Here is a 24,458-nt window from a genome sequence, read left to right as displayed (position 1 = left end):
ATGTTTCTGTAGAGACACTATGAGGAACCAAATGTTTCAAACTAGGTTTTCATGAAGACGGTCATTATCCATCTAGTACTGATTTAGCAATGATACACAGTGATGTCCATTCCAGACAACAGACAGATGAAACAGGTGTCTTGACATGGATGCAGATTTAGGGTTAAAGAGAATTTAATACAAAGCTTAAGAGGTTTTCCAGGTGTTCCCATTTAAATGGATATTTCATGTCCTGCATGCATGCATTATTGAACAATTAATTGATCAAGCTTCAGACTCATTTACTGTCAACCAAAGGATCTAGATGGACGAAGAGGCCTCTCTCTCATTTCTTTCTTAAATAAGTCTGTCTTATCTACTGCAGAAATGAAAATGTAAAGCCAGTAAGTATACATTTTAACAAACTGTTTGCTCTAATTTATATGTGAAGCAGGTGTTTATGCTTTCATTTCACTCGCACAAGTCCTTACTAGATAGGTATGCACTCTCAATGTGTTTATCTATTTCAGACATGTTTATTCTGTCAGTGTTCCTAGAAGTGGGGGGTTGGGGACATACAATTAAAAATCAACTTCTTCTTTTCATATTGACACAGCCTATGAGAAATAACTGCACCAAAATCTAAACAGCAGCAAAAAAATACAGACACATTTCCTGAACAAACAAGCTAAATGTAGAGTGACCATAGGACTAACTGTCACCAGGAGACAGAAATGCATTTTAAAGTTGCCCTTAAACTAAAACAAATAAGCACATAAATTAGACATTTCATCTGCTGAGATTTATTGGTGCATAATGGGGAAACTCATAGTAACCAAAAATGATGGATTCATGCATCTTTACGTGTTGCTATACTGTATAAGTAAGATGTATAACAGATGTCTTGATTCTATCACATAAGCATTTTTCACAATTTACCAAATAATGGCGGATGTCTAAACCCCGGAATGTGAGCTTCTTCAGTATTTCAGGATGTAAAACTACCAAATTACTACATTTGTCTTCTCCATTCCTTCCTGAAACAACCTTGGTTTGGTTGGCAAGTACTTGTGAAAAACCTAACTAATATAGTTACTTACTTTCATAATTTGTTTCCATATTTAGCATTTCTCATGATATTTTCCACATTATCATAGTTATGGCATAATTCATCAGTCAGTTGTGTGTAGAATGGTATTTTCTCAGATGATCAGTAGTTTTTATGGGATTGAACCACATCTAGACACACAGGGAGTGCCTCGCCCAGGGAAAACTTTACACAGAATGTTCTAAATATATGTTGGTGTGTGTAATTTGTATTAAGTGGAAAGGCAGTATAATTCTGATTTAGTGAACATATTATCCAGGAATTAGGACGTTGTTGAGCAATAGCTCAGTGTGGTTCAAGAGGATTGTGTGGGGGAAGCTAAACTGAAAAATGCATTTGGCAGCTGTGTTAAAAATTGGCATCGAGAAATAAAAAAACAAAAACAATCGAAGGATTTACTGCAGTGACTCAGACTGGGATTATTCACTGTTACTGTGTTTACATGGCCACTAATAGTCCACTAGTATTCGGAATAAACCACAGTTCTGAATATTAGGCTGAACTAACAAAAACCCATGCGTTACATGAGTCACACCAGGACAGGTTCACAGAGGAGCAGCTACTTTTGGTCAGATGGTGAAACGTTGGTTTTGTTAAGGATCTGAAAATAATTAGAAATTACAAAGTGGCTTGACGGAAAAAAGGTGTACTTAACTTTTGAAAAGAGAGAAAAAACCTGGTCTCCATCAATGCATCTCACTGAATTAAAGACCCACACATACCAATACAATCTCAAAATATTAAGCTCCATGTGTGAAAAAATACACAAAGAACAGAAACAGTCTGTCAACAATATTCTACCTGTATCAAAAAATAGCAGACCGTTAGTTAATAAGACGGTCCCAGAGCAACAATAGCATGAGATGTAAACACAGTGATTAGCCAATGAATATGATCTATGGTTTGAAATAAAACCACACCCATGTACTTTAGTTCAATGCTGTAGCATAATACATATAAAATAATCAGCACACATTTTGATTTATGGCAATTACAAATCACCTTTGACGCGAGGTCTGCAGGGTGTCATGAGCAATGCTGGTTTAGGTGCTGCAGCTGTAAAAAAAATCATAGAAATGTAATTAGCATGAAGAAAGGTGTGCATGAAGGGGCTGTGGATAAATAAAAGTAAATGTGGATCTACATTCAATTTTTTTTAACAAGTGCTTTACCTAATATATAATGCGTTTATGAAGATCAGATTGAATTCACTTTAATAGGTTTATGTAAGATCCTTTCCAAAGGCGTTCATTTTTCATGATGTGTTAATGTAACAAGTGAGACATATTTCCATTGGATACCAAGACTAAGGAGAAAATATGTCAATTAGTGGTTGTTATTCTATGTTCTGCTGTTTAAACAAGGAGGTAGAAAAAATAGGTTCGGCCTGGGTATGACTTTCTAAAACAAATTAAAATCTTAAGGGTGCAACTCTAATCATTTAATTACAATGACATGTGCTAACAATGCAGAGCGCTGACAGGGAGAATGCCTGCTCTGCTGCTGTGGGCGTTCTCACTTTTACTGCAACAAGCACCTTCTAGAGAGACTGACTATGACTTAATACTGCAAAACTGCTGCGGCTGAGAGTTTACTGTTATTGCCTGGTATTGTTAAAACACGACTGAAGAGGTGGTTCCGTCATAAAAGGTTACATTGTTTTCAAGGTATTCTTTTTCCATTACTTGATGTGTACGGGGTCACTACCCACATCTGCCAACACGGCCCTTTAGCACACTTTGAGACCCCTGACTCTCACTGTGTGGCTCCTCTTTGGCCATATATCCCATATAGGATCCCCACTGTTTATTTCACCACGGCTCCGTGCTGGTGACCGGTGAGTGCTCAGGTTGATTAACTGTACGTTACATGTTACACATGTCTTTAATAAGATGCCCGTATAAACCTACTATAGTGCAAAGCAGGAAGACTGATGCAAGCCTAGCGAAGCGGACTGCATCACACAAACCCAGGTACACAACTGGAAGACGGTGAAAGTTTTTTTTGTTCTTTTCTCTCGTCTGCATTGACCAATAATTCAAAGGTCATGGTTGCGTCAACTCCATAATAAGATCTCTTTCTTTTCTGGTTCCCCCTGGAAAAAGATCAAGCGAAGTCTCTGGGGAAGCAAATTATTTTCATTTTGTTCCCCCCCCCTGCACCTTCTCACGTTAACAGAAAGCAAGTTTTTTTATTTAATGAAGCCCTCGATTCTTCATTCTCTGTATTTTGTTCTTTTTTCTCAGGAAATCAGGAATACAAATCACATGTTATTTTATAATACTTTCATATTAATTTAGTGGTGTGGGTTTAATAAATTGGTTGATTTTGAACTTAATTAGCCATTGATTTCCCATGATTAAAACATTGAAAAGACATAATGGGCTCAAATGATTTGATCCATATAGACCAGCCATCCATCCGACATCATACAAATTGAACCAAATTGCAGGGGATTGATATTCAGGTTGCTGGTAGTTAGTTGCTATTGAAGTTAGTATAAGGACAAAATGCACCCAGGGAAAAAAGAAAAGTAACCTAAAGGGTTACTGTGTTGCTGATTGAAAGGAACAATGTGAAGAAACATGTATGTTAGTTTTGCAACTTAGTCAGCTATGTCTATATCTAAACAAATTCCAGTCCGAAGAGCTCACCTCCATGGCATGCCACTATCTCACTGTCTATCTCAACCACAACCCCTCGACATCTGGGAAGAGCTGGGGTCGGATTCACACATTTGTTTTGATTTAAGTTTTACTGTCCCTACTGAACGTAGCTTTCAGAGAGTCAGTGAAAGGTGTGAAAGTGTAAAACTGCACGATTGTGACACGATTGTTATTATGATAATAGTAAATTAAATCACCAACATAATGGAATCACACTGTAAATGTGTTACACGGTGTAGAGCTAAGTTTGATATGACAAACTGCAGGATGAAACATGAGCAATATGTTCGTTGGAGCCAGAAAAAGACATACAGCCTGATTTGGCATCAGACTCCTTGTTCTTGATGATACAATTAGAGGTGTTCATACTATGCTACGTTTTGGTGGGTTATTATGTTATATTGTTTTTTTTCTTAGATTATTTCCTTTTTATTGTATTAAATTGTATTATATACAGGTACAACACACAAGTTTGTGTCTGAAACCTTTTATCATTATTGGAGATCTACAGTGTCCAGATCTACGAGCTATTTGTCAAATACCCAGGGCCAGCCAGGGGTGTGAATTCTCATGAATATGAATATCACAGGATTAAAATATCAAAACCTCATGAACATCATCTGAGTGTTGAGCACATGATCCCTAACCCTAATTCTGGGTGTTTCTGCAAAAAGCCACACAATTGGGGTTGAGATGTACATCAGTGGCACCATTTATTTAAATTAGATGAGATGCACCCTTAGCGAGATTTACAATTAGTGTCAATTAGTGAAGAACTGTGGGAAGCATGTTTTAAAATGTCGCTGTCAGCAATCCTTGCAGAGGAAAGGTGGGAAAAGCACTTTAAGCTGACCAAGATCAAAAGAAAAAATCAGGAACAGGTTAAGTCAGGACAGCCACACAAGTACTGAGTGTCAGCTTTCTAGATTCCTGGTAAAACTTATGGTTTATTTTATTAAAGATATTAAGTTTGCAGGGTGCAAGCAGGTGTCATATGTTGGGAGAATCTGTGGCAACTGTGTTGGGTACACAGACATGATAACATGCAAACAGACGTTTAGTGTACAGGTATAATCACATATTTGTATTGGCTAAACAGTACAGACTGTGCAAAACACCTATATTGTTATACCATAACGTTTCAAAACCATATAAATCATTTAGATTAAATAAAAGCTGGGGGTGTGTGGTTCTCATGCTGTTAGGTTTCTCATTCTTTTTCAAAGGTGCTGATTTTATGTTAGCCTCTGGGTAACTGCAGGCGACAACATTTTTCAAATCAAGTTTGTAGTGCCAAGATGGCTACAACTAAGAACATTTTTATGGATGAAGATTTACTGTTGAAGTCCCAGATTCTTATTGGTTCTTCCTGAAGTTATGCCAGTCATGAGTTTATACTATACCTGTGAATGATATTGTGTACACTGAAGAAAGCTTTAGAGAAGTAGGTGTGGGTTGTTTAACTTTGAAGAAATTTATGCAACATGCCTATCTGCAAATTATAATTGTAAAAATAATAGTGAAAGATCAAATCAAAGACATGTTGTATGGCTTTTCTGAAGAGATGTGTAAAAGAGCACAAGATTTGTCTGTTTTCAGTTGCTCTGCATAAGAGCACTGATGTATCTGAAACAGCGCGGCTTTTGTTTTTCTTAAGAGGCTGAGTAAAGTCAAACAGTCCATAGAAGAGAAGGGGGTGATTTTTAAACTGCTGTTTGAATCTAGCTTTCTTAGTCAACATAATTATTTGAATTTGCAGTTACAGGGAAGAGGGCAACTCATTTTCCAACTATGCCACAGTATTAAGGCCTTTGAACAGAAACTGTTCCTACATTAACACCTACTTAAAACTATCTTGTGCATTTTTCAAGCAAGTACATGTAGACATCATTCTGCATTTAAAGCGTTATATGCAGAAGTGTTATATTCCCCAGAAATCTGTTGCAAGAGTTCCAAAGCCCTTTCTGTGATTTTGAGGCAGTGGTAATCTCTCAATATACAAACAACTTTCTAATGTATTAAAAGCATTTTCTCTAAGACTGTTTAGGTTCCAGCTCACCATTACTCTGTTCCGTAAGAAGCTGTTATTGATAATTTATTAACTAATTAATGCATGAATAGTACCTTGGACGTCATCAGGAATATATATGGAATCTTGCCCAGGTTGAGGCTTAATGTTACAATAAAGATATGGATTCATTATCGGAGGAAACTAGAATAAATGCTTCCAGAACATATTGCAGGAATCTGAAAACATTCTACATAACTATGTTTTACTCCAAATGGAAGTATTGTTCTTAACAGACTTTACGCTTTCAGATGTGTAATGCCATTTGGAACAGCATAGCTGTCTACCAATGCTTAATGATGTATCTTAGTATACAATACATTTTTTCTAATGTCATATTGGCCAAAACCAAAATATAACCAATGTAAAACCTCACAGAACATTGTAAAAACAAAATGTGTTATTTGGGTTGACTGAACCCTAAGTTCTCCCCAGCCTGCTATCACATTGGGCATACTCTCCAATCTCAGTTAGTTTTTCTGTTCTGTTGAGACAATTCTGATCTCAAGTAGAGGTGAGTTTAATCTGGCTTGAAATTGACAATGTGAATGAAATAACACAAAATCTTGGGGTTCTCCACAGGGCAAGGAGAGAGAGTGTAAAAGCCTTTTATATAGTCACCCTATTATCCCTAAACAGGGAAGTGAGAGCGTATGTGCAATTAATTGAGAATCTTTTAAACTAGGGACCAGGGTGGCAGGGAGCTCTGACAATGGGAGATGTTCCTCTAATGAAAGAAAACCAAGGGAACCCGCTGGTAGGAAAGTCCTGAAATGTTTGTACCTCAATGCCAGGAGTATAAGGAACAAGATGATTAGTGGTAGGAGTATGTTACAGACCACCCAACTCATAAAATAATATAATATATATAAAAAACATATAATGGGGGACTGGGAAAGCCCAGTTGGGACGACAGAAACAGACATAGAAATGGTTGAGATGGTAAATGACTGCTTTCTAACTCAATTTGTCAGGGAACCAACCAGGGAGACTGCATGCATTGACTTGATCTTTTCAAATGACCAAGATAGAGTCAGGGGGACAATAGTTAGAGAACCAATGGCAAATTGTGATCACAATATGGTTAGCTTTGAGGCATTCTTTCAAAAAACAAGGTCCAAGTCTAAAACAATGGTCTACAATTTTACAAATGCAAGCCTTGAAGGCATGAGACGGCACTTAGAAGAGGTAGACTGGAGCACACCAGATACAGAGTCTGTTGAAAATGGATGGGTATATTTTAAGAATATACTACTTGAGGCTCAGGAGAAATTTCTACCAAAACGTAGCAAATTGAGGACCAACAACCACTGGCCAAAATGGTTTAATAGAGGTATGCAAAAAAATATCAAGAGAAAGAAAATGTTGCATAGAGCATACAAAAGGGATGGAGATGAAACAAAATACAAAGAATAAGGTTGAGCTGCAAAGAGATCTTAAGAAAGGGATCAGGAAAGCAAAGAGGGAAATTGAAAGAAACATAGCTCTTGGAGCTAAAACTAATGCAAATAACTTTTTTCAATATTACAACAGCAAGCGGTCAATAAAATGAGGAAGTGAAACAGATAAAGGGCAAAAATGGAAGTTTCTTGGAAAATGATCAAGATGTAATGTTCTAAATGAGTATTTCACAGAGGTTTTTACAAAAGAAAAAATGGATAACATGCCACAGGTTGACAATCAGTCCAGTCAAACCCTAAGAGATCAGGATAAATGAGGAGGAGGTACTAAAGGGACTAGCAGAATTAAAAACAAACAAATCACCTGGGCCAGATGGGATATTTCCAACAGTACTTAAAGAAATGAGGGAAATTATTTATAGGCCGCTAACTCAAATATTCCAAATGACACTTAGAACAGGGGATGTGCCAACTGACTGGATGTCATACCAATCCACAAGAAAGGGGACAAAACTGAGCCAGGAAATTACAGACCAATCAGTCTCACCTGCATCACCTGCAAAATGTTGGAAAAAATGATTAGACAGAAAATAGAGCAGCATCTTAATGAAAACCATATTCCTGGAGATAGTCAACATGGGTTTAGACGAGGCAGATAATGTCTTACTAATTTATTAGAATTTTTTGAACATGCAGCTGCAGCTGTAAATCATGTGAAAGCATATGATATGATATACTTAGATTTTCAGAAAGCTTTTGATAAGGTTCCACACCAAAGACTGATCCTCCAATTGAAAGCTGTAGGCATTCAGGGTAATGTAAGTAGATGGATTATGAACTGGTTGATGTATAGGAAACAGAGGGTCTCGATTAGAGGAGTTGCTTCTAACTGGAGTGAGGTTGTTAGTGGATTTCCACATGGATCAGTACTAGGGCCTGTGCTTTCTCTAATCTATATTAATGATCTGGACTCTGGGATAGTAAGCAAACTTGTCAAATTTGCAGATGATACTAAAATAGGTGCTTCAGCAGATACAATCTTGGCAGCTCAGGCTATTCGAAGGGACTCAGTTGTGGGCCGACACCTGGCAAATGAAATTCAATGTGGACAACTGCAAGGTATTACATGCAGGTAACAAAAATGTCCACTATAATTACACTATGGGAGGAACAGAACTAGATGAAGTAACGCATGAGAAAGACCCCTAGGAGGGCAGTAATGTTCAAGCTGTGGCAAATATTCTAAATGAGTATTTCACAGAGGTTTTTACAAAAGAAAATACAGATAACACGCCACAGGTTAACAATCAGTCCAGTCAAACCCTAAGAGAGATCAGGATGAATGAGGAGGAGGTACTAAAATAAATGAAGGAAATGATTTATAGGCCGCTTACTCTAACAGTAATATTCAGACTGTACAATGCACTAGTTAGAGCTCATCTGGATACTGTGTACAGTTCTGGGCTTCACACTTCAAGAAAGATATCGCTGCTCTAGAGGCAGTTCAGAGGAGAGCAACCAGACTTATTCCAGGTCTGAAGGGAATGTCCTACTGAGAGACTGAGGAACTGAACCTTTTCACCCTGGAACAGAGGAGACTACGTGGGGACTTGATCCAAGTCTTCAAAATCATGAAAGGCATCGACCACATCAAACCAGAGGAGGTTTTTCAGATCAGCAGGGACACACGCACCCGGGGACACAAATGGAAATTGGGCTTCAAGGCATTCGAGACAGAAAACAGGAGACACGTCTTCACACAGTGAGGCGTCACAATCTGAACAAACTCCCCAGCGATGTGGCTGAAGAGACAATTTGGGAACATTCAAAAACAGACTGGATAGGATCCTTGGATCACTTAGTTATTAATCGACACCAAACGAGCACGATGGGGCGAATGGGCTCCTCTCAACTGGACACTTTCTTATGTTCTTCTTATGTTCTTATGTAATGTCCTAGATACCAATGCAAAAATATGTGATGAAAATACAAATAACTGTTCCATAATGTGTCACAAAGATATTAGCGTGATCCCAATTACTCTTAACAGACCTCACTGGGGAAAGACAGATGACTGTTTGAAATGGTACATGAGAGAAGCCCTTCAGAAAATATATTTCATGGTGGCATTGAAAAAACTAAATTCTGGGGAGACATCAAAAAGTGACAGCATGATTTGGCAAAGGATAGCAAAGCAACGCAGCATATAATAAGCCCTTTGCCTTCCTATAAGAGAGGTACATACTGTAACCTGTTCTGATGTCTGGCAACATTTAAAATTATCTTTAGGCAAGAATTTCCAACACTAGTTAAGGAGAAAGTATGAATCACTGGTTTTATGTAATCATAGTGATGTGTAGTCAAGGAAAGAGATTTAAATTAAAAATGTCAGATGCATCTTCCAATTACCACTCCTAAAAGAACAATAATATCAAATCATATTTTTTAATCATATTAAATAAGAGTTTTACTGTTTTTCCTCCTGGACAGAACCATCCACCAAGTTGACAGTTTTCTTTTGGTAGATGTTATTTCTTATGCCTCAGTGATGGAATTGTTTATCATTAATTTGAATTGAAGGTTTGGTGCACAAATGCCATATTTTATTTGTAGCCTTGAATGAGGGAACCATGCCTTGGTATTGGAGTCCGGAAATTAGCTTCCAAATAAGTGTTTTCTTAGTGACTTTCCAACATAGAAGAGTGTGTATGTGGAGCCATCTGCAACAGAACTGTTATAGAGGATTACTTGGGAATTTATAACATATGGACATTTCCCAGATTAAACTAAGATAGCTATTGAGTAAAGATGAATATAGGCCTACATTTCCTTACTACTATGAAGATTATGTTGCATAGTTTACTCTATTGCCATCTGGAGCTTAAATTAAAGCCTGTGTAAGGCTTACGAGCTGACTGGCTTCTTCTTGTAATGATGATAATGATGATGATGATGATTAAGCTGATTGTGTAGAAGCCTATTATTCTTTAAATTCTAATTTTATTTTATACATTTTCTCTTCTAACACCACAATTTTATGCTTAAAATGTATCCTGAAATCACTAAAACTATTACTGTTATAGCTATTTCCCTCAAACGTCACACATGGTGGAAGGCACTTCGCAGCTACACGTTGCATGTTTTCCTCTTGCTCCCACAGTCCAGTGGGGAAATCCTGCAGATATTTTAAGCCAGTAAGGGAATACATTGGTTGTGTTCTTGTATCTCTGTGATTGATGTGCTTGCTGCTCGTAACAGCTCTGTATGCGACGCCACATGCAGCTACTTCAGAAACGCCTGTAAACCTGCTGTGCGGAGGAGCACGACACACAATGCAGGAAGAATACAGATAATGCCTCATGTCCAGCCCTGTTATTGTATTACATTATTGTATTACTTGATGTTCATATAATGCAATTTTAACAAGAGATTTTTATTGATAAAAATAAAGGAATCTGGAGATTATTAATCAATGAGATGCTTAATTGAGCAGACTACACACAGGACCTCCTTGTGGTCGGAGGAATGAAGTACAGCCGATTAAACCAGGTCATGTAAAACACAGGGCTCTAATCATAAGTAATATACAATTAATTTATTTGTTAAATTAACACAAAATGTTGCAGTCTAGACACAAAATAAATTAACTGGATGAAAAACATATTTGTGTTACGTTTCCTGGGAGGCAGATGTATACATACAGGAAAACACAATAAAAAGTTTTGCATTTTAACAATGTTCTTCCATATTAAAAATGTATCTGGTTAGTAAGATAAAGCACATATCTTACTATAACTCTATAAGCCATTATTAGCCACATGATGTCTGAATAATAATAATCACTTAATAATTGTATTGTATGTATAGACATGACTCCAGGGTGCTAATAAAACCTTAATTTCTTCATTATCACACAAACATGACGTTTTATCTTTAAACAGCTTATGTGTGTCTTCATTTCCAGTCAGAAATATCCATACTTAATCCAATAATCCATAACCATAATAATGTTAAACTCACTTGTCACAACATGTTCATATGTGATACCTGATAATTGGTCACCGTCTGTCATGCATTAGAGAAACTAAAGAGAGAAGTTTTGAAAAACTAGGTGGTGTTTCACAAGCAGTGTCCCAAATAAAGCAAAAGGCTTAAAAAAACAAATAAATGTCAAGACAATGTAATCCTAGATTTCCCAGTTCTGGTCCTATAGGTTTATAGAGTATTTGGGTTTTCATCCCATGTGAACAATTAACATCATTATCTGAGTTTAACCATTTTAACTACACTTCCCATGTCTTAGAATCAGCTTTAAAGAGAGCTGGAAAACCTCTTGGACTGTAGGTCTTCAAGACCAGGATTGGGGACCTTTAAAAAACTGTACAGAGAGAAAGCCCCAATCCAAATAAAACACCTAGTTTGCAACAGGGGTGCACAGCTTTGTTCACACTACTGGCACATTCTTGGCTCTCTTTATATATCATAGTCATTTTTTTATCTGCATAGCTTCCGGAGATTCACCGTGTGGACCCTCATGGATCTTGGCTGGATTTTGTAAAGCGACCTGTGGGCAACTTCCCAGGGAAGTGCAGAAAGAGGAAAAGGCCTCTAGTAAGTCAATTTTCTTATTTTTTCGTTTGACAAACAAAACTGTTCTGACAGGGAGCAGCATGGCATCCTTGATGGGTCTCAATGTTCAGTTGATCCTGAACATCCCCTTAATTGTTCACAATTAATAATAACAGGAGAACATAAACGAGGAAAGCCATTTGATCCATCTTGCTGATTTGGTTGATAGTTAAATTGGTCCTAGAATCTCATCCAGCCATTTCTTGGAGGATCCTGGGGAATCGTCTTCCACGGCTCTCTAGCGCTAATTGTTCCACACACTCACAGCCCTTTGTTTGTCCTTACACACTATGGGTCCCATTTTATTTTATGTGTTTGTTTTTGGGTGCTGAGCTTGTAGTTGTTTGAGTTGACTTGTCAGTGTGTTGTTCCTGTACATTGCTGTTACTTGGATGTATTACGTACACTCAAGGTTCGAATTACGGGGGGGATTGGGGGGGTCGAACCCTCCTAATTAAGACTTGGACCCCCCAAAAGATGCAGTAATAGAAGGGTGCAGGGGTCGAAACATGAATATATCCTAACACAAAAAGCGGTGCCCCGCTCTCACGATTTCTGACGGTCACCCGCCTTTCCCCTGGCTCTCACAGTTTTTGACCGTCACCCGCCCCCCCTCGGCTCTTACAGTCTATGACCATCAACCCAACCCCCCCCCGCCCGCTCTCAAAATTTTTGCTGACCCCCTGTTTGTCATTGTATAATTCGCACTCTGCCTACACTTGTTTACATGATATTTAGTTTCCTGGTGTCTGTCCAGTCCTGAATACTGTATTTTCAAACAGTATTATTTCCTGTATTGCTGCTACCTTGACTATGTTTTTATCAACAAAGTCTTAATTAAATAAGTATTGACCCCTATATAAGTATATAAGTACTGCTATGTCACTCCTAAATAAGCTCAGTTGTAATCAGATTTTCACACAATAAGTTGAATGAAGTCCATCTGTGCGCATTAAAACTGTTCACATGATTACAGATTAAAAGGTCCCAGAATTGGGTAGGGTTTTCAAAGTAAAGCTTGTACTATGAAGACCAAGGTACTTTCAAAACAAAGTTGTTGGAAGGTACCACCCGGCATCTGCTGAGAGCAGTGGTCCTCCCACACTGAGCAGCCGGGTAAGAAGGGCATTGATCAGAGAAGCCAAGGAGGCCAATGCCAACCCTGAGAGACCTACAGCGTCCCATGGCTGAGATGAGAGAAACTGTCCATGGAATCGAGGGTAATGGAGTTAGAGGGATCAGAATAAGTGGAACAAGAGAGAAGAGGATTTTAAAGTATGTGAGTGTTAGGTGATGTGATGTGAGCAGCAGAATAAGTACATCATATCCAATGAACATGTAATTGATTCTGCCATTGCTTGATTCTCCTGTAACTTTTAGTTTTTAATTCATATCAGATTAGAGTTGTTGTGCTGGAATACATCACACATGAAACTGGTGCCCCCCCACTGCAATCATCCAGACGTCAGGGCTGTCCAGTCTAAGAGTGAACCAGGGTTAACATTGTCACACTGATGTTCTCTTAAGTTTATGATAACTTTCTTAATGTCTCGTCCTGCTTGGCTCAAAGTTAAATGCATTTCTTCTTTAGGAATTTGAGCTTTTTATTCACGTCAAGCACAGCAGTTTAAATCTTGTCCAAGGTCTCAAGCAGCCAGTGATGAAACCTGCTGTTGGAGGAACACTGGGTTCAGACAATTTCTTATTCACTTATCTGGGGAATCTCCACCCATTTGGATGGCATTCATAAATTCCACTCATACATTCTATTCTGTTCAATCTTGTTAATGAAGGCTTCATGGAGTGGCTAGAAAGACTTTTCAGCAGCTTTTGTTTTCATGATGGGATCCATAAAACACATGACTGTCTTTTAATAATGATGATAAACCTCTAACAGAGCAGAGTGTGAGGAACAGGGAGGCGTGCGAGGGGGTCATAAGGCCACTGAAATGCATCTATCATCATCTATTGGGGAGTCTGAACCAGAGAGAAAGCAGATTTTGTGAAGAGAGATGTGTTGAAAAGGTTCCAAAGATGATGCAAGTAGAAGCAGAGAGAGTCGACAGTCTGCTGTCTGTTCTTGCTGAATTAATTGCTATGGAATCTTTTCATGCTAGAAGAAAATGAGGTCACTGGGTATAATGAGGTCTTGTGAGGCAATTCATTGAGGGCCCATTATGGAAGTGGCTCCCACTCGAGAAAACCCAGAATCCAGATGTCTGTGGTTTGCCACAGTCCTGTACTCTGGACTCCTGGAGGGTTCAGGCCAGGAATGGCAGTTGAAACTCATGCACTATATTGCTCAGCGATCAGGGGGAACTGCGTGGCTGGCGGCATCGTGAGACCGTTATGTAGCTACTGTACTTTTGAGGATGAATTGTGCTTTTTGAAAGGATCTGCTGAACGAAACTGTTATTCTACTTTATTTGTATTTTAATGTCACAAAATGACGTTAAATAGCAACACAAGTACCTATCTTAGCAACACAGCTAGGTTACCATGAACAAAGTCAGAAGAGCACATTCGCCACAAGCTCTTCAGACACAAGCATCGGTCTTACATGTGTTTCATTCAGTACAATTAGACTGCATTATATTTTTATGAGGGGCTTGGTTGAACCCCAATGATAAATAAAGAATATCCTTAGTTTTACCATGATAGTTTATTGAATCAAAGCCAGTCTTTTCTTAAATATCCATATATTCTATGTCTTTAGGAACAAAATAATGGATGAAAATGTGTAATTAAGAGTTAGGGTATGTGAAAACCTCTTATTATTATTATTATTATTATTATTATTATTATTATTATTATTATTATTATTATTATTATTTATTTTTTTTTTTCTTGGCAGAAGCCCTTATCCAGGGCGACTTACAACATAAGTGCAAAACAAAGTGCAAAAATACAGTACAAGGCATCAATCATTACAAATTCAATTTTACTAAAACATAGTAATTCAAAATACATTTTACAAATTCCAATTTTCAATTTACACAAGTGAGGTCCTACAGTACATCCTGGACCGTGAAAGCTAAGTGTTGTCAAGATGTAGGGTCACAGTCAAGGGCTACGGGAAAGGGAGCAAGGAGGAAAACAATCAATAATACAAGAAGCATAATAAAACTGTGAAGTGCTATCTAGCGGGGATAAAAGGACTAATATTATAAGTACTGTCGGAAAAGATGTGTCTTGAGTAAGCGTCGGAATGAGGTCAAGGACTCTCCTGTTTTGACTTCAGTGGGCAGGTCGTTCCACCATTTAGGGGCCAGGGAGGAGAAAGAGCGGCTCTGGAGGAAGGAGAGTGGAGAGGAGGTAGAGTTAGTCTTCTGGCACTGGAGGAGTACAGTGGTCTGGAGGGGATCTTAGCTCAAATAAATAAATTAAACACCTGATAATTATAATCAGGTGTTTAAATTATTAGGTAGCTCTACAGGGATGACGTTGGGAGGCACACCCTCTATAAAGATTTTGTGAGTTTGATCTTCACAGTACAGGTGTGTGGAAATCTTTACTCATTGATAGATCAAAATAAATCTACGAGGAACTCAGAAAAGCAGTTATTGATGCTCTTCAGCATAGTAAAGGGTTCAAAACCATTTATAAAGATTTGGGGCTCCACCAATCCACTGTCAGAAAGATGTAATTGGGCTCAGTGTAAGAACTGGTTATGGTGACCTACAGTGTATGTCATTTCACAGAAGGGGCACGAAGCACAATGCTTTCAGTTCTCGTTGCACATGTTCCTAGCGCTGCCACTCACTGTGCTTCCCAGTAAACAGTAGTCAAACAGTATCAAATAAAGTTGTGTTTGTTTTCTAGTCACTGTCTCAAATTCATGATGATGAATTGATGACACCAAGAATTATTCAATTATTGTCTCCAGATTCCTGGTGTCATCATTTTCATGAATTTGAGACTGACGAGCCAACATTTTGATTTGAACCAGGCCTTAGTCACTGGTGTAGTTTGTAAATTCAGTACATGTGCAGATACAACAATTCTAAGTGTAAAAGCACAGTTAAATAATCTGAAAATGAACCATCCTGCATCTAGAGGTGGGCAGATGCTGCTTAAATAAAATTCAGGGCATCACAAATGTAACAAGAATGTTCTGTACCATAAAAAAGCCGCCAATACAGAGTTATGCCATGCACTGACAAGTTAAAAGGAGTATTTTTCTTTAACCAGAACAGTAGACACTTCATGGGGATTTGACTATCTTAATGTACATCCGCTAAGGATGCGAATGTTGCGAGAAAATTCTCAGTCCATTCGACTGGGAGCATCCATATCAGATGCCATTTATCAAATCTATATTGAAATATATTTTAGGCACAGATGAACATGTATTTATATGCATACAATGTAGGTCGATGTTCACTGACATTTATTTTCATGCCATTTAGTTCAAATATGTATTTCAATAAATATTTTGTGTAAGATATTAATAAAAACATACAGCATATTTTCTGTGATATTTGTTTCCTATATGAGATCCCAATCACAACACGTTGAAATACTTCTAAACAGGTTTGTGATGCTGGACTACAGAGGCTTCCTGCCCTGAATGTTTCTAGGCAACTTTGTAGGATTCGTAGTAGATCAGCAGCCAATGTTTTAATGCTTTATGGACGAGGACAGGCCTTGTTGCAGATTGGGGGGTTAATTTAGGATGGATTCTGTATTCCTGCATACTTTACTTATATTTTGTTTATGTTTCTCCTTCAGCCCGGACCCCCCGGACCTCCTGGACCCCCAGGGCCACCAGGACAACCTGGAGCTCCAGGAGCTGAAGTGACTCAGGAGGTTTTGCTCAAGGAGTTCAGACATATGATCAAAGGTAGGAAACCTGTATGTTATCGTAGCTCTTGCACACATTTTATATTGTGTCTTTGTGTTGCAGTAAACCTTCAATCAAATCAAACACAGTGATTGTTTTCAGGATGTCAGACATTTGTCAGAAAAGCCAGAGCTTAGAATTGTTTTGTCTGGACTGGTGACTATAATGCACTGCTTGCTGGTGCTAAAACAACATATTTTTCACATCCTTACTAGCCAAAACTTAATATGAATCAGCCCCTAATTGCAATGGTTTGCTACTGCTGCCCATAGCCATGGTAAAAAAAAAAATCATATTACTGTATAATAATATAATAGCTAATGATAATAATAATAGAAAAGTAAAATTATATTGATGCACAATCACAAAATGTACATTCTTCTGTAGTAGCTTCCCCTCCTCTCTGTGCCCCGACTAGATTGTATTGTGTTCTACCATTTCTCAGCATGCATTGCGCCGTGCAGTGGGCAGCAATGTTAACTCATGCCTGGGACTGCACTCTATCTGACAGACAGGTCATTTAATTTCCCTCTGAGTTTTAGTCACACTTTTGATTTCTTCTTGTCTTATTTACATCAATAATAACACAAAAGACCTTTAATTATGGATGGATTTTGTCAACGCTTTTAACCATTGACAAAAATCTAATAAAATAAAATGAAAATTTGTTGATGGACATTTTTATCATCAATTTCCTCACCAAGATTAACACCTATACCCTGCTAGTAAGTTCTTAACTCATCTAAATGTTGCCTTCACTTCAGAATAGGATCTACAAACGGTTTTATTGATGACCAACAACTTGTGTATGTGTGCCTAGAGAACATTTTCTTCATAAACCAATTGCTTTGAATGGTTATTTTATTGCTGAGATATTGATAATATTGAGACTGCAGAATAGGAGGAGTAAACCTTATTAATACTGAATTAGCAATAATTAATAAGGCACATGTGTATTAATATGTTGTAAAGCCTCCTTCAGCACTAATACATGTCTTACAAGCCAAAAGGTTTCCAGAAGTTAAGATAATATGTAATCATTATGAAATAATAATACGTAAAAAAATTAAACCTTTCTTAAGTTGGCAGATGAGCAGTTCTCAAATGATCAAATAGATTGTAGAAAATGCGGTGGTGCTTTATTGTAGCTCAATTACTGACTTTCAGTAATGATTTTCAATTGGGTCCAAATACATTTTGGTAACAAAAGTTAAATTAAAGAAAACTTCCTTCAGATCACATGGTAAACATTCCAAAGGGTTGGTATAAAATGTATCCTGTATCCCTTTTCTATAAAAAACATAAATAGATCAATCTTTCAGTTACATAAATCAGGTTTTAAAAATAAACGTGCAACCAATTTCCAATTAAAAACATGCTGCTGCATACTCCTGTCTGTTTGAATTGGCAGCAACATAACAGATTAAACTTGCTTGTGTGCCTGCCCTGCTAACATACAACGTTGTCACAACGTTGTAGCAATGTAATTTACATTATATAACGTTGTGGCAATGCTGTGTGTTAGCTGGGTGTGGCCTACAGCCTACATAACTCAGATGAACCAAAATCTCCTCTGACATTAGTGACCTTTTTTTCCCTTCCTGTCGTGTTGTTCTCAGAAGCCACAGAGAGACGGGCGTCCACAGACTGCCAGTCCAGCCCCTGCCCCACACCCCCTCCTCTCATCCTGCTTGATGGCATCACCTCCTACAGAAGAATAGAAGAAGCTTTCCACTGCAAACTGAAAGGACCCATCACTGTGGACAAGAAAACACTGGTTGAATTGCAGATCTTTCAGACTGTAAGTATGGAATTGGATGCCAATGTAACAGAGCTCACTGGATACACTTGACACACACGTTCTTTGATAGGAAACATCAGTCCAATTAGTCCAAACCCAAGCAATGTAACCTGGTGACTGCATTGTCCCAACAGTGTGTCTCTTTGAAATTGCATTGGGAAAACATAAATCAGATACATTGTGTTCGATATTTTGTCAGAGAAAACAGAATGTTTTAACATGAGCACAACATCTGCGCAGCCATTGATGTTATCATGCACTTGTGACAATATTGTGAAATGACACAGGGACAACATAAATCTACACTTACGTTTTTAAAACAATCTTAGATGTTACATAATGATAAAAACGGAAAATATTGATTATATAACAGCTATTACAGACAGGTATTTATCACATATTTCCACTACTAATAAAAATAAATAAATAATATGTATAATAATAATATAAATAATACATGTATGTTAATATAATATATGTAAAATGTTAAACTTCAAAAACATTTATATAACTAACGTTCCTGCAATGTTGCAACAACATTGTGTACTACAAACAAAACCACACCTTTATAGCAATGTTCTGTCATGTGAAGAAAACACCTCTAGCACCAAACAGAACCAAACACACGTTCTGAGCAATTAAAAATACCACAGATTATTGACAGTGAAGTCATCCAGTGAAATACATTTTCCCTTTAAAGTTTGTAATTTGTCCAACTTGTTTAGAAGTTTGTGAAAACAGAATTCAGGCCAGATTGATCCAGTGCTTGGAAACCATCCATTTCCACAGTTACATAAATGTAAGAACAAAAGAAGAAAAGACAATTTTAAAGGAAATGTATTTAGAGCAATGTTTCAAATGATACATTGAGCAATACACACAAGACAGTGTTTCATGACTAGAGAGAGTATAGTGGGTATTAATTGAGAATGTTTCAATTAATTTGCTGCAGTGGAGTAACTTATTTTCCTGTGGAATTCGTTTCCCTTTGAATAAGAGACGACAACCAAAACTAAATGTAAATGGGAAATCCTGACAAAATGGTGGGGGAATAAGGGGCTTGCATAAATCAATAAAAATGTGTTTGACAACCATGCGGGGCTACATCTAACCGTGAAAAAAGAGGAGAAAATCAATATCACACACACAGATGATGTTGTTTGATGCCAGTAGGATTCTTCTGCAACATTATGTCAACTCTTTTCTTTAATCATGGCGTCTGCAGAGGCAGTGTCAGGCAGATGCTTGGCAATCACTCAAAATCGCTTATCGTCTTATTGTCTAATTTAATTATTATCCTTTAGCAATCAATCAAATCATTTTCTCTGGAATAGAATTTGAATTTCTTTTTAACTCCTTTTTAAAACGTATTCCCATCACCAGCTGCTTATTCGAATACAGTCCATATCTTTCCTGGTTAGACATTGTTCACATATCCACTGACTTTTAGGTTAGACTCATAATAAGATCTCACATTTCTTAATTTTTTGGATGTATTGCGAACACACATGGGTTCCTTGATTGTCTCGGCAGCCGCCTGCGAAAGGAGCTTTTATCAGAGGCTCTGGGATGGACCTGCTGACCGGTCGATTTACAGCCTCAATGACTGGGATCTACCAGTTTTCCGCCAATGTTCACATTGGTAAGTATAGATAAGTACTGGATAAGGGCGTCTGCCAATGAATACACAATAACAAGTACTGAACTCTTTAACAATATGGCTCTTATTGGTGTACCTGAGTGAAGTGCCCCCGTTATGTGAATTGAATGAAATAGCAGTTAGAAATCCCCCAGCCTTGTATAACAATGTAGTAATTTAGTTCTCACTACTGAGTGATAAGAAAACATCACCTAATAATGAAGGACAGTTATGGCCACCACTGTTGATGTATTTAAATGTAACAGCCCCGGTGGTTATCTATTTCTTTTCGCAGGATTTTGACAATTTAACTGGCACGTTTTTGTTTATTTTAAATTATACACTTTATTTTAGTGCTGACACTTTTCCACGTTTCACAGAAACTGACACATATGATAATTTTCCACTGTAACTCTGGGACTTTGGAACAGCTCTCTTCTGTGTTTAAACCTTTAACAGTTTTTCTGTTACAGCTTGTGATTTTAATTCTCAAAGCAGGTTAATTTATTTAGTATGTTTTATACACTGGCCATTTTTGTCATCACCTGTTTCTGCAAACTGACAATTTCCCACTTCTTCTGACAGAGGAGGTAAAAAGTTCTGATTAACTATGAAAAGTAGACCGTGACCAAAATGACACATCATTTTGTTAGTCATTAAATCCTACAGCATCTGTAGAAAAGCTCGTCAGAGTTTTTGGGCTCCATCCATCTTATGAAGGAGCTCAGAAAAGACACAGAGCCAGTGGGATCATCTCTGGGGACCCAGCGTGTACAATTTCGCTAAGCTCCTGTGCCGCCAACGGATGTGGGAAAAGACTCATGAGACTCATGAGAAAAAAATGAATGCAGGAAATCAATGCTCTTTGTCTAAGTTTACACTGTTTACAGGGCAGAACATGTCCCGTTGAAGCAGTTCTTGCTGTAAAATATACATTTTAGCACTCACACTAATACAAAACATAATAAATATAACAATGATATCCCTATTGATATGCAAAGAAGAATTTTTGGATGTGCCAGATAAGCCTTTGTTAGAAGAAATGTACAATAGGTGACAACACTGTTTACCACAAGGTTGTCTGGAAAGGTAATTTCGTTGATCCGATGTTCTCTTATGTTGTTCCGTGTCTTGTGCAGACCACAGTGAAGTGAAGAAAAGCAAGACCCAACTGAGAGCGAGAGACAACATGCGAGTCCTGATCTGTATCGAGTCCCTCTGCCACCGATATACGTGAGTCATTGGATCACTTTTATATTTTCATGATAGTCTTTGAATTTTTGTAAAACATTTTCCAACCCAGGGGTTGGGGTTTTAACCGATTAATATTGACTATACCTTGTTGATATCTAGTCACACAAATAAAATTAACACAATGGGTCGAATGGCCTCCTCTCGTTTGTAAACTTTCTTATGTTCTTTCTAACGAGCATAATATTTACAAAGACAATTAACGCACACATGAGTTACTTTACACATTTATTACTATTGTAGCTGCATGTGGTTCGTGACTTGAAACTCTGGATGACTGAACACATAATAGATTTTCACCCATTATTGGTTGTCAGTTTAATCCCAGGCAGCAGATGCCATCACCAAACACCTGTTACACCCCATAAACACATGTCCTTTATACTGATTGTGCAGACTGAGAAACCGAAAGAAAATATCCAACATCAAAAACAATGAAGTACCCCACTAAGATAAAGAAAGTAGTAAATATGAACTAAGCTATTACATTGTAATCAACATCAATATAAAGACAGTAACAATATAATTGAAAGAAAATCGTGAAAGAAGAACAATACACTTAATTACATCAACATTAAGAACACTAGAAAGCTTACAAACAAGATGCAGCATTTGGACAAACTTCCTTTTTTAAACAGTAATCAATCAATTAATTTACTAATTTATTCCTTAATTCATTTTAATTTAGCTGATGTTTAATATTCCCAGAAAACAGGGTGGTGTTGCAACATTTTTTTATGTTTTTGTAAACCTGACACAAATCTACATTTCAGTATTTAATGTTGCAAAAGTAATGTGGAATATACAAAATAATACAAAATAAACAATTCAGTAAATTATGTAAAATTCGAATGTTCTTAAAATCCCATAATTTAAATGGGAACAAACTGAACAATCTTTTGTGTTGGTAACATTGCTACAGTATTGTCAGACAGAATCAAACCACCAGCATTGTAACATTGTGTTCACATTACAACTGACACAACCAAACCACAGCCTCATACGCACTCTGCAATGTTGTGAGAAGCTTGTGTGGCAACTTTACTTGCATATCTGAAACTAATTTTATATGTAAATCTTCTTTTCAAAACATAATGAATTGCAAAACCTTATGACATGCATTATAGTACCAGCTGACTTTTGCAAGTACTTATGCCTGTAAAAATTGCTGTGTGTTTTACCTTCTGTGGAACTGTTTAGCCATTTCCTGTGTAAAATTCTAACCAGGGGCCAATTAAATAATAATTTCTATAGCGAATGTAGCAAATGTGTAGGGAATTGCTTGCAGAGACATTAGTGTCATTTCTACTAATGCATTTTCCCCTTCTAAACATCTGTGGTGTCAAATCTAGTGATTTGCAGAGATCTCTAGATTTAGGGCATTTTTGTTGGGAAGTAAGCCGGACACTCAACACTTTCTAGAGAATCCTCGATAGATCTCCAGAACTGATTAATTATCTTCAGAGTTCTCAAATCAACATTGTCTGTACTGCTGTTCACATGCTCGTCCGTTGAGAAACGAGATTTTTTCACAATGCTTTTGTCACGATAATGATCTTTTCCATCGATGAGATGGAGAGGCTGTCGATGTTGATTACACTCACCGTTCCCACTCGTCTTCCAAGACGTTGGGATTCCATCGTGGTGGGGGACGTCATGCCGAGCTGCCAGTGCGGGACCCTCAGTTCTGTGTGGCATGCCTGGGGTCTACCCATGCAGAAGAGACTCTGAGCAACAGAGCCACTCACTCACCGTTTACTCGCCAGACCTTCTCTTCCAGTTGAGTGTTATCAACAACGCATTTCCGCACGATCCCTCTTTGCATCTCGGAGGCCAGGGTCCTGACAGGAACCCCAGGTCCTCCTTCAGCATAAGCTTTTTGGTGGATAATATCCACAGATGTAAAATTCCAACACTGTCATAACTGATGTTTTTTGGCCAACGTAAAACAAATATTTTAAAATCACACGGTTCTGGCCAATGTGTTGAAATATGGGTGTTTTCCTTCAAAATAAAGGCATCGCAAAGCTCTCAGTTGGTTGTATTCAGCAATAAGCTTTGGATAATGGATTAGATAATGGAGCTGAGGAGTAGTTCAAGAACTATCCAATTAAAAGCCTGAGGTAAGGCAGAATACTTCTGATACAGGTTGAAAGATGTGATGCATCGGAGGGGCCCTTTAAATCCCTTCCCATTGCATTCAGTATTTTATAAAGAAAGTCCTTAGCTGGAAGCTGGACCCCCTCGCAATGCGACTCCCATGGGGACCCAGGCCTGTCTGGCTGTGCCGATTGCCGACTCTAACCCACCCATTTCTCCAGCTCTCTGGTTTGCAGTCAGGGGCACGATACCCATTGGCCACCATCTTCCACCCCCATGGCCCTGGGTGAAGAGCTCTCTCCCTATCCTCTCTCTGACCACACCCTTCTCTACCCAGTCATGGAAATATAAATGTTATATTATCAATGCATTATTCTTTTGGTTATAGAATTAGCCTGTATCATCATATTAGGCTATATGCGGTACAGTATTATAGTATAGTACAATAATACTGTACATGCATAAGATCACACACTTGTTCTTTCATGACTTGCTCACTTGCTCGCTGTTTGAGGAGCCCAGAAGACCTGCAGAAAGATATCCCCCTCAGTTTCCCTGGACATCAGCTGTTTTTGAGGTTGTGATTGAAAATGGACACCTAAAAAAAAATAATTGTAAAAAGACAAAAAAAAAACACACCATCACTGCCAGTTTTCCAAATGTGAGCTTTTTTAATTTTTTAACCAAACCTCTGACTGGCAACAGTACAGAGGTCATTCTGAAAACTCAAACTCAAAAAACTATCTGAGGAATTTTATGAATCGGGATGGGCTGTGTGGATTGGGGTTGTTATCTATTGCAGAATGAAAACACCAGATAATTGAACCTCGTTGAAGACATGCTGAAAGAAAGGCATGCAAACTGCAATTCAAGCAAGTCACATTATTCTGTATACGATTTTAAGTTTGTAGCCACACACTGAGGAGTAAAAAAGTGGTGAAATATTGCATAATATATGTATGTTAAAAAAAATA

The 24,458-nt window shown here is 37.8% G+C and overlaps 1 protein-coding gene across 2 annotated transcripts in view; it reads left to right on the top strand.

The window, feature by feature from the left end:
- Nucleotides 1-24,458, top strand: part of c1qtnf12 (C1q and TNF related 12) — a 40,062-nt gene that overhangs the window by 10,846 nt on the left and 4,758 nt on the right. The window contains exons 2-6 of one of the 2 annotated variants that reach the window (XM_066690926.1): nucleotides 11,728-11,832; nucleotides 16,582-16,693; nucleotides 18,313-18,494; nucleotides 20,028-20,136; nucleotides 21,273-21,366. In XM_066690926.1, the coding sequence (XP_066547023.1) occupies nucleotides 11,728-11,832; nucleotides 16,582-16,693; nucleotides 18,313-18,494; nucleotides 20,028-20,136; nucleotides 21,273-21,366 (602 nt within the window). The remainder of the gene's footprint in view (nucleotides 1-11,727; nucleotides 11,833-16,581; nucleotides 16,694-18,312; nucleotides 18,495-20,027; nucleotides 20,137-21,272; nucleotides 21,367-24,458) is intronic. The other variant, XM_066690927.1, reaches the window with a different exon arrangement.

Source organism: Amia ocellicauda, chromosome 18 (assembly GCF_036373705.1).
Source record: "Amia ocellicauda isolate fAmiCal2 chromosome 18, fAmiCal2.hap1, whole genome shotgun sequence".
Classification (NCBI taxonomy): Eukaryota; Metazoa; Chordata; class Actinopteri; order Amiiformes; family Amiidae; genus Amia; species Amia ocellicauda.
Note: the sequence above shows the minus strand (reverse complement) of the source record. Positions and strands in the feature narration are given on the sequence as shown.